The 12,231-nt window shown below is 39.7% G+C and overlaps 1 protein-coding gene across 3 annotated transcripts in view; it reads left to right on the top strand.

The window, feature by feature from the left end:
- Positions 1 to 709: 709 nt before the first annotated feature.
- Positions 710 to 12,231, top strand: part of igsf9ba (immunoglobulin superfamily, member 9Ba) — a 70,695-nt gene continuing 59,173 nt past the window's right edge. For all 3 annotated transcript variants that reach the window (XM_076873286.1, XM_004558128.5, XM_076873287.1), the window contains exon 1: positions 710 to 968. In XM_076873286.1, coding sequence (XP_076729401.1) covers positions 905 to 968 — 64 coding nt within the window. In that variant the 5' untranslated portion in view covers positions 710 to 904. The remainder of the gene's footprint in view (positions 969 to 12,231) is intronic.

Below are 12,231 nucleotides of genomic sequence, written 5' to 3' on the forward strand. Positions count from 1 at the left end.
AAACAGAGGGGGTGAATCTGAGGCACCCTTATCAGTGGCAACCATGTGTACGCAGTGGGCAGCATGATGGAGCTGCATCCTCACGCTCGCGGCCATCGAGGAAAAAATAGTGGAAAACGCTCTCGCATGTGTCGCCACACCCAGCAAATAAAGCCAGACACGGCACAGTAGCGAAACCCCCCAAACCCCTAAAAAAACGAGTGTTTTAAACCGGCAACAGCGACATGACAGCTACCGACGGCTGTGGAGGAGCCACAGATGAGTCACACAGCTCCACCAGCGTCCCCCATTTTCATTACACACACAGTCAACCTGCAACCTATGTAGCGGGATTGGGGGGGGGGGGGGAGGTTGCCAGTATTGATATGAGGAATAATGCAAAAGGCAAGTGGGTGGATGAATGGATGGCGTGCGGTGATGGTGCACGTGGGGACACTTTAGGAGAGGTGTTCAAAGATGTGGACACGGGCTCTCTTGTCAATGCGCATGATACTGCGGTTCCACTACTACGGCACGCTCCAACTCACCTTGAATCGGCGCACGGCCGATTCTCCTGTCATTCGGGTGCGGGGCGTAAGGAGAACCAATACACGCCCCAAAGACTCAATCAGCAGCCAATCCAGTGACAGGAGAGGCGGACCTGTGGCTGCATTCTCTCACTTGGTTTCACTATGCGCTCGTAAAACGGCTCCGTCTACTACAAACGGTGCAGGTGCTCTGTCTCTTCGGGAGAGGATGCGGATGGAAGGACGGGGGAGGGAAGGGATGAAGGGAAACGCCACGAGGAAAGAAAATAGGATATGAAAAGGGGCTTGTGCTAAGAGACCGCGAGGTGCAAGGTCGAATATGAGAGATTGGTTGAACGGGGCACTTTGCGTGGTAATAGCTGGTCGGCAATAGTACTATGATTTGGTATGTGGCCACTCTGATAGCAAGTGTATTCAGCACCAGAGGAACGGCCGCTCAAGGTGAGTTGAAGTGCAATATATCTTGTGCCGCACATAGCTTTTGATTTCTGCTGTCTTCGCGTGCTCTTGCTGCTGCTTGTTCTGATCGCAAGAGATTTTTTTTTGCCCCCCCCCTCCTTCTTCTTCTGTATGTTAGGTCATATGAACTGTGGGGCAATTTGATTCTAACAAATGGCTGCATATCTCATATGTCACGTGAAAGTTTAGCCCTGGTTAAAGGCTGTCAGGAAAACAAAAATTGCCTTGAAAACGGCCTGGCTCATTTACATGGTTACCTGAAATGAGATAACCTAATTCTGATAACACATCCATGTGTCCACGATGACTGATCACGGCAAAGATAGCTCTATTAATGTGGCTGGTGGGTTTGGCCCGTGTATGTGAAATATGTGAGGCTCATTTGGGTGATAAAGCAGCGAGCAGATTGGAAGATAACGTCCCTGCTGCTGCTGCTGAGGGGAAATGTGTGCATTGTAGGCTATCATAGCAAGCAGTCCCATTTGAGTTCTCCAGAGAGGGGTGTGACCGTCTCAGCCCTCAAGATGGAAAAGTAACTAAATAATGCATCACGTGTCAGATAAAATGCACTCTTGGATTTGATAGAGCCCGCTGCAGCATGCATGGGATTCGTATGCTGAATTTCACATTGCACATGGATGGAGGGAGGGAGGGAGGGGGGTCACGGTGCTGTATGTGATGCACTAAGCACCCAGGCTGCAAGACTCGCCTTGTGCTGATCTAAGAGCTTCGTAAACTAGTCATTCCTGCAGTTACAACCTGCACAATCTCCCTTTTGTTCATATTTATTTATTTATTTTTACCAGCACTCTGTATTGACCCATGTACTTACTTAACCTTGCTTTTCCACTTGTGTCCAGAGGAGGGAGACATCTGCCAAGTTGTCCCCTAGTACTTATCCCAATGACCCCCACATACCCAGTCAAAACTGGTCTGCTCACAGGTCTGACTCCTCCTGTGATGTCAGCCAAGGCCAAGATAAGCCCAATATGAAATCTTGAGCCAATGTAGTGAAACGAGTTTGATTTAGGAAGAGAAACCGCTCAGAGGGTTTTTTTTAAACACTCATCATCTGCCTTACATAGATGGGGATCTTAATCATATCGATTCAAAGGTGTTGTCTGATATAGTCACTGCACAGAAGGTGATTTAAGCCTCACAGGCTGCATGAGAGAATCACAAATCACGACATAGGCTATTAGTGACTACAAATGAGAGGCGGTCTACTTCAAATATTACAGGGACCCTAAATATACCATCTGATTGTAGCCTGCTACCACGAAAAATCACTGACAAAGCATGAAAATACCAACTGTGCCTTTTCTTGACTGTTCGTGAACTACAGCGCACACTGACCTGTGCTCAGAGTTTAAGGATTTCTGGCAATAAATGAAGTGTTTTGATGTAATTTTTGGTTAATAGAGAACAAGAAACGACGTGTTAAGTATCAGTGTAGGTACAGTTGAAAATAGTTGAAAATGTAGCATACTGCTAAAACATTAACATCAGTATTTACTCTGGCAGCTAATTATTTGGAAGAACATTACTACTTTCATGTGTGTCCATTAATTGAGAATCTACACCCTGCCGCTATTTAGCCTAGCTTAGCATATGCACTGTAGGCAAGGTGAAACAACTACCCTGCTATTAAAATGTTATATTTTTCATAAAGTTTGATGGATTTGCCACTGCAGATTATGTCATTTATTCTTGATCATTGCTTCCATGTATGGAGGCTTCAGGTCCAATTTTTATATTCCAATGGACAAAACAAATGGCCAGAAACTTACTTGCTCCAAAGAAAGAGAATCAAAGTTGGATCTCAGATGAGCTGAGACTTGGCTCATTTTCCATGGCTGGGTTTTTGTTGTATGTGCACTTTGCTCAGTGTTAGGGATTAATAAATGACCGTGAGCCTGCAGCAAAATGATGACATGTTTCAAACTTAAATTCATGATGTCTGGTGACTTGTCTCAGAAATAGTTGCACATATATATTTTATTGCATAAATGGAGAATGTTTTGTGTAATGAGATATAATTATTATTCTTTCGTATACTATCAAATTTATATAATTAATTTTTTTAAGCTACATTCAGTTGTTTTTCAGGTTATTTAATGGGGAAAAATATTCTTTTTTTTTACTTATTAATATACATTGACTGTGGGATTGTGTCTTCCAAAAATAAATTAAATTCTCATAAACCTAGACTTAATCAATTAAAAATGCATAGGAGCAGACATTGGTTTGATGTAGTGGCTGTGATCCCCCGCCTTCTTGAATATACTGGTTGAGATAGTTTGATTACATTCTCACATTGTATGAGAATTCATTCACTAAGTGTCCAAGTCCAACGATGTTAAATCCACTTTAATGAATGTTGTAACAGAGGCTAAGAGCAGCAAACGGAGGCTAACGGAGGCTAACGGAGGCTAACAGCAGCTAATACCACAAAAGCAGCAGCACTAACTGACAGAAAAGTTCTCAGCCTCAGCACCTCAGTATGACTGTCATTTGAGAGAAGTGAGCTTCACTGACTCATCAACTCGTATTGGACTCCTTTTAAGTTTTACAGCCTCCTCCACCAGAAATGGTTGTAGACACATATTGACAGGGTAAACAGCAGACTGACAGCCTACACTCACTATAGATGAATGGTGACCAGAGTTTTTTGTCCTACAGTGGCTACTGTAGCTAGGATTGTGCACCTAAATTGGGAGGGATAAAAACATATAGAGGTAAGATTTTACACAATGTAACTTTCAGATGAGATTGTATGTTAATATTTGATAATGTATTAAAATAAATCACATTTAGATATTTGGATAAACGCTACAAGATAAGAATTTTAGGAAAGAAAGTTCTAATTGAACACATACAGGATAGACATACAGGATAGCCTCAGAAAGAAAATCAAAATATAATATACTGATACACCTGCAGTGACAATAAAACTGATTTTTGGACTAGAATTGTCTTAAAACACTAAGTTGTGTTAATGGTACAACAGGGTTTTGCACAGGCTTTACGCCTCCTTTATAGGGACTTAAAGTGCATTTTGAGATGTAGACGAGGCATCATCTGCAAACGTGTTTGCTGTAATACACTGTGAGGCATGCACAGAGCTTATAAAATTACAATGAGTAGTTTAGAAACCCTTCTGAATAGGTTCTGATCCTTCATGGGTTGATAAGTCTTAAACAGTTCTTGGCAAAAATTTGGATTTCCATCTGAAAGAGACGTGATTCCTGGAGTGTGACCAGGACTCTCGAGTAAAGCAGCACTGAGTTATAAGAAAGTAGTCCCATAATTCGTTAATTGAGTCTACTGCTGTCATTTAGGTAAGGATTACTTTGTATTGTCATTTTCAAGAGTTGTAAAACCACTCCTCAAAGTATTCTGCAGGAGGTCTCTTCCTGTTAAAAGGGAACTTTTCCCTTCCCACTGTTACCAAGTGTATATTCATAGGTGGTTGTTTGATTGTTGGGCTTTTCTCTGTATTATTGTAGGGTCCTTACCTTACAATATAAAGCACCTTGAGGCTACTCTTGTGATTTTTGCACTATGTGAATAAAACAAAAAAAATCAAGAAGACTCAAGAAGAATCAAGAATCATTGAATGGAATTATTGTAAAGTGTAGGAAAGTTTCTGATAAGACTTCAAACTCATTCAATTATCATGCAAACTAATATTTTATGATCTATCTTATTTGATCATCTAACGGCTATCTCAAAAAGTAGCATATTAGTGAACCACTAGGTAATCATCAGTTTGTAGTCATTCTTGTTTTTTAATTAGTAGCTCCCCTCAAGTCCTCATTAACCTGCACCATTAACTGAGCCACACACAACGGTAACTACTCATTTGTTACTGATTATTTCCAACATTTGTTACTCTTTTTCTTTTGCCCCAAGTAGCAACACACCACAGAAAGAAGGTGTTTAGTAGGATTTAAGGACTGTTACTTGTTGTTTCTGTGTCTCCAAAAGCAAACAGAGACATTATTTATAGTTAAGCTTCAGCGTCCTCTTTATAACCTCTTCACCAAATGTAATCAACAGTTTCAACATATTTTTCTGATTCGGTGAACAATCAGTCACAGGAACTAGACATTTCTTATTTTTTATTTTTGCCAAGTGTCCATTGGGGAGACGGCATATGGTGAGGGACAGCTGAGGTTAGCTCAGCAAAGTCAACAGTGACTTGGCAACCAATGAAGGTGAAGCGTGAGGGACACTGACGGCAATACAGAAATAATTAATTGTCATTGGCCATTGTTGGGAAGTGGTACACTTGAAGGACTATTTTCAGAGTCACTGATGGCTTACTGATCTCCTCCCTGGTCCTCTGCTGGGACTCTCTGTTTTTTAAGAGTTTGTCGAGCTGGCTTTTGGCCAGATGGTATTCATCTGTATTTGTCTTCTTGTGAACCACCTCCTTGATGTTTCACTGGATCCGGAACTCCCTCATGAGCCATGGCTTGGCATGCTTGCTCTTAAATGAGCTGGATATACAGATGCAGATGGGATTTATGAAGGTGTCAGAAATGTCACTCACATATCTGAGGGCTCCCTGAAGCACCGAGGCACCGTCTGAAAACCCTCCTACTGCGTCTGTGGGTCCTGATTCAGATTGTCGTTCAGATAAATGGGTCTGCCTTCGGTTTTTGTCTGGATGCTAGAACTGTCTGGGACATTAAGTGAGGCTGCAGTTCGTGATATGGTTGAAATACTGTTTTGACAGCAGAGTTTTAATTTGTCTGACATCCACTGTGGCTTCTTTCTTTAAACTTCCTCTACAGTTGGGTTTAATGATGTTTTATGTGTTGACTGAATAGGAACTGTGATTTTTCTATAAGATCTAATCTTTGTGAACAGCAGTCAAAAATTAGGTTTAGGTAAGCAAGGCTAATCTGGTGATAGTTTCACAATTTATTTAAAATGACTAAAAACACAACAAATAAAGAGTTAAATTTGGTTTAGATTTAATTTATGGTTTAATGTGATTAGAGATTTAATATGATCCATGTTTGATTTTTTTCTTCACTTTTAATTGAGAATTAAAACTGTTTTTACTTAATGAATGTGACAAACACCTGCACACACACATGCAAAATCAGATAATGACTGTTGAATTGTTTTTTTCTGGTTTTGATTTGTTGAAACCTGATTTTGATATTTTATGCATCCAATTTCCATGATTGTCTGACTTCTGTGTCAGACAATCTGCACTTAATGAGCACACAGTTCACTGGGGGAAAACAAGCTGGAATAACCAAAATTACTTTAGGGACTGGGTGCCAGTGCATCTGCATTAGAGCTCTTTGGCGTTGACACCATGGCCTCACTGGACCCAAAAGCCAATTTAATTAAAGATTTCAGATTTTCTTTGTTGTCAGTAGTTTGGATTCGATAGTCTTTACTATCCTCCAGGGAAAATATAGTTTGGAAACTGCACTTAGCCAAGAGGCCAATAATTCACATCATAAAATGAGTTAAGAACATAAATAAATACATATGTATACAGTCTGGACTCACAGCAGTTCATAATATAGTCATGACCTTCTATCTATTGATTCGTGCTGGAGGACATGAATTTTCCATTTTTTCTTTGTGCCCCTGAACATGACTTTTGAAATGTACTGATTAAAAGGGAGCAAAAAAATCCAGCTACTTAGGGTGGAACGGGGTGGAAGAGAAATAAGTCATCTTGACTTGCATACCAGAGGCCCAAATACAACTCATACATGTCACAGCTTCAGTTTTGTTTTTTAAATGCATTATAAATTTCAATTAAGTTACTTTATTAGAAACTACTGAGTTAGATTTACAAAATTATCATGATGTAGGTTAAAATACTGGCTGCCGTGTCTTTTTTCCTGGTTGCCACAGTGACAACTTCCTGCTTTCTCTACAAAAAACGCCATGTTTTTGACATGAAATACATTTCCTATTTAAATGCTTTGCTTACAAATTCATACTCATAACAGCTCGTGTGCATGAACACAAAAAATTGGATTCATTTTTTGTGACTGTTTCACAAACTGTCACGTGACCCGGCTGATATATCACATGTACATCATAATAAAAACATGCAGCAAACTTCTTTCAGACACACAAAACATAAACAGATTTCGCTAACATTTGTTGTGTGTAGTTATTTATTTAATAGTTTACACTCTCTCAGTGACTCTGATCAGATCAGCTGCTCCTGTGTTTGTGGCCCTCCAAACACATATGTGGCCAACGGGGAAGTTGTAGTGGGCAAACTATGAAACATCAACACTCATAACGTGGTTAAAGGTTTTTTTCTCCCATCACTTCTTTTTAGGTTTTCATTATATTTGTTGATACTATGAGCCCAACAGTTTAGTTTCTCAGAATAAGAAGCTTTCCATTATTTAATCGCCTGACTGAATTAAGTTGATTGGTAATAGAGACAGTAGCTTCTGGCCCACACAAACTGGCTAGTTCAAGTCATGTGAAGTCCTTGATTTTTCTTTCCTCTTGTCAAGTTGAGCATAAAGTTATAAGTACATAAACCTTTTTTCAGTTTTGGGTTCTCAGTTAAGAATTAAGAAGCATTGATTAATCACTTATTATTCATTTCATATCAGTTTAAACTTGAAATATTTGTCCAGTGTGACTTTGCTTTATATGTCTGCCAAACAGTTCTGCAGTGATCCCCTCCTGATTCTGTCCAACCAATCGTTTTTCTGCAGACATACTGTACAAACTCTTTCTCTCACTCTCTCAGTTTTTCTCTGCGCCTTACGTTGTCGCTCGCTGTCGTGAGAGTAAAGCTTAGTAAGCTTAGGAGAGGGGCCGTGCTCAAGCTGTGGATGGCAGACTTTCAGTACTGGGCATGTGCCAGCTCTTTCTGCTGATGCCCCCTCCCTTCTCTACTCCTCCTTCAGCCAGTCCAGTCCCAGCGGAGTCTCCAAACAAAGCCTGCAGCATTCTGGGAAAGCCAGTTTTTCAGAATATGTGGTTCTCGTTGGATGGACTGACACCTGCAGCCTCATCTCTCTCGAAGCATGTAGCAGTTCACTGCTTGCAGTGATAAGAATAATATAATGTGCCTCAGTATGTCAGGTTTAGTGATATGTACAAGTTGTCAAGTCGGCATTTCTTCACATGTGGCTAAAAAGTAAATAAAATGTGAATTTGATTAAAAAGGCAGTCGATCAAAAAATGTACATAAAGATTAATCAGGGATTTAAACTGAGAGGAAATGAACAATAAGTGGGTCACTAATTCAGTTAGGTGTGGGTGATACAGCTTCAAAATTCTATCATGATATTTCAAGCAAACTTGTGATAGCGCTATTTCTGACAATATAGAAAAAATACTGAACAGTGTTTCACTGATGCGTGCATCTTACAGACAGAAACATTTATTCGTGTAAGGAAATGCATTTTCCATTAGTCAAATGGAAGCAAATGGTAATATAACGTGTTTCAGAAGTGTTTTTCCTTCACAGTACCTTAGTTACTTTGGTTTAACGGTAACTAAAGTAACAACATTGTAAGTCTTCAGGAGCTGGGGATGGGAATTGATAAGAATGTAAACCGGCACAAAAAAGCGAATGTTTCTGCTTTCGAAACGTGAACAGGTAGCCCGACTGCTCATCTGCTTGTTACCTGTTGAAGTTAAGGGTCTGGTTGTTTGGGTCGGCATTCACTCAGCTTTCACTCTGGGTTCTTAGCTAGCTTAGCGTTAGCATTTTTTCACCAGATATCCTCTCAAGTTTTTGCTTTCACCTTTAGTGGGCATATTTTATTTTTTGCATATTTTGCAAAGTTTTGTGCTTTTTTTGGAGGTTGTTGACAAAGCTTTGTTTTTAGATACTAAATCATGATCCTAGGCTGACATGCTGCTCTCGCTCTGCTTTGGCTGGTTCGGTTCGATACTTTGGTGTCACGGTTCGATATTTTTTCGATACAAAAAAATGTTCATGCCTTTTTAATTTGTCATTTATTAAAATTATAAATATATATTTTAACTCAAAAGTACAGTTTTTAAATTTAATGTTGCTGAAACAACAAAATAATTTAAAAATACATCTATCTGATCGAGAAATCACTCATCTTTGGAAAAGAGAGTTTATTACAGAGAAATGGCTCTTTCTAAAATAAAAGCTATACTATACGCTTCTTCTGGGCTATATTCTCAGCAGCATATTAAACATATCAGGTCCCCATAAGGAGAATCATGTGCTAACGGCTGTCTAAATGACTCGGGTAAAGTTTGTAGCATGCGTGCTTGTTGTTTTTGTCTGCTTTCACTTGTCTTTGCACTAGGATGATGTCGGCGTAAATGTGCAGTCATATTCGTTGTGTTCCCACTAGTGCTGTCAGCATTAATCTCGTTAAAATGACATTAACGCCATAACGCGGCAAATCTCCGTTAACGAGTTACCACGGATCGCCCCGTGCGTGGGGCTGGACGGCGTCAACACGTTAACAAGCAAACTGCGCTAACGCACTAGTTCCCACCAATTGAGCATTGCGTGGCACATCCGACATACTGTTTTGCTTTTGTCCATGACGCGCTTACCATCAGGATAGATAGAAGATAGTTCCAAACGCCAGATCTGAATGAGGGTGGGGGAGGTTCAATTTCGGGTAGCACTGAGGCAGTTGCCATGTTGCAATGAGCTTAGCTTCTGTCTTGCTAGCTTGCGCTGCGCTCAGTGGATCTGAACTCGACAGTGCAGCCTAGGCGGAGTAGTCAAGCATTTGCATACAATGGATAACAGAAAGCCCGGTTTATTTTATCCATATTTCATATATTTTACATGCAAATGCTCCTATTCTGTTACTGATCTGATGACTTATGATGAAGAAATCCTCAAACTATTAGCAATAAAATGTATGAGTTAATTTCTTATTCACTTCTAGTTTTGCTTTTTAGAAATGAACATTTTTTTTGGAAAACCTATGTTATATTTGAAAATATAAAATTAAAATGTTTTGCACTGTTTATTATGTTTGATGAGGTAAGTAATTGGTTGATTAACAATTTAAATGTTAATGTTAATTGTTGTTTGTTGAAGCCTTTAACAGTGAAACAACCAGTGAGAGAACTTGAGGTCTGTTGCTTTTCCACAAAGATCTCTGATGATGTCTTTATTTTAGAATCAAAGGAAAAAACATTGGGGTTTTTGTTGAACAATACAAATAATGAGGAAACTGGATACACTGTGGTGTTCGTATATTGATATGAAAAGTCTCAGGGATGGATGCTTTTCCTGTTTCAGAAAGTACAGGCAAATACTATGTTAAAATATATGTTAACCTTGGATTGGGCATGACTTAGAAGGTTGTTGTCATTTATTCATGAGGACTTTTTGGACTGAGTTCAGTGACTGATAAAAAAAAGAACCATATTCTGATCAGAATCAGCCGTATATGTTCGAGTAGCAGGCGCTGAATGCAAAGACAAGTCCCTGACCATGTTAGCTTTCGGTGTTGGGAGTTGTAGATAAAGATCCAGACAGACTGGGCTGGACTGAGCAGATAACACCAAGGCGCTTCATTAAAGGAGGCAGAGCGGAGTCCTCTTCATGAACATGGTCAGTTACTTGATTATACACAGTGAACTACATATAACAGAAATCAGTTTTCATTGTTTCCTTTAGTTGAGGTCAAATTAGGTTTAATTTATTTGATTAGGTCTTACAATACTGAACCCTTAAAGTCCCCACTGAAGAAGCATCCCAGCTGCAGGCTGACCTGTTTGTTTCTCTGACAGACTTTGTTCAACAGTCTCTATAGTCACTCTTCAGTAGTTCAGGCATCATTTTACAGATAATCTATATGCCATATACAGTCAGTGAGAATCCTATTAGCAGCATTTGTCCGATCAATTCTGAACCAACGCAGCGGCTCTCCCATAAATTCTGCATCTACAAAAGCTTCTTCATTTTCAGGTTTTGTTGACATTATCAGAAAGGTGATAACTCTACTTTATGCTGAGGGTGTTAGTAGAGCTGTGGTGGTGGACGACACTGCGTTATATCAACATATCTTGTCCATCTGATGTAACATAAATAGGATTGCACAGATACGGTAAAGGAGTATGAGACAGAACAGAACGCCGCTTGTAAAGCGCTTCATTATTTAGGGTGGATTGCAAAAAAAAGGGGGCATTTTGGGCAGTCAGTGTTTTCTTACTGAGCAGGACATACCTGATATAGTAGATGCATCTCTTAACTCTTGCTGGATACTCAAACATGCTGTCATAATCTAAAGTGCTGTCACTGAAAGTCTCTGTTTTTACTGCCTGTGTTTTATTGATTGCATTCTTGTGTTTATATGGTTATGGTTTCCTTTTATCATTCATGTTTCTGTCTCTTTGTGTCTAAGCTTACATGCTTTTGCAACTTAACTTGGTACTACAGCTAAAAATGAGCTTGTATGGTTGAATCTGGCATATTTGCACGATGAACTTCATGTTAATGAATGTGCAGGTTCCTTTATAAATAACTTACCATATTTGTTTTTTGAATGTTTATTATATAGATCAGTGCATAATATTGAGCAGATCCCAGTGGTAGCACCACCATGGACTTCTGGGAGTGGGGCGTCTTGGCACTGGGATGTTGGCAGTGGATCCTTTGGGTTCTGTGGGTTGCACAGTGGGGTCTCTATGGATCCTGCAGATGTTCAGTCAGATTGTGTTTTTGTGCTAATCAAGCCCTGTAGCTACATCCACTGCCCTGTTTGGGGAGGCTGTTGCCATCAGGGAGTGCTTTAACAATGAGGGTTGTGCTGGTCTGCTAGGTTAGATCAGCAGTAAAGTAGTCCCCATATAAATAGCAAACTAAAGTCTCACAGTAGAACATTGCATTGTGAAGAGGTGATCAGTGGCATTCACTTTGGCTGTCGATAGTTTGAAATTTGTGGCTAACTGGTGTGCATTTTAACAAAACAAATACTGTTTTCTTATTGTTATCAAATGAGATTTGACAAATTGTATGTGTTAATATGTATGAAAAGGACTGAAACACAGTTTAACTGTAGTTTACGGAACAAAGTAAGGCAGGAACACAACTGCAGATACTGAATGATGATAATACAACAGTTCCTATCCTTCTAGGTCATTTACAAGACATACTCCTCCTAAGAGTTAGTCACATGTCTTACATCTTAAATGTGTGTATTCAGGAGAAACATTCACATGCATATGCATATGTCCAGCGATAGATGTGGATTCCACACTTACATCGTGCTGAACTGCA

The sequence above is a fragment of the Maylandia zebra genome, linkage group LG14 (genome assembly GCF_041146795.1).
Source record: "Maylandia zebra isolate NMK-2024a linkage group LG14, Mzebra_GT3a, whole genome shotgun sequence".
In the NCBI taxonomy this organism is placed as follows: domain Eukaryota; kingdom Metazoa; phylum Chordata; class Actinopteri; order Cichliformes; family Cichlidae; genus Maylandia; species Maylandia zebra.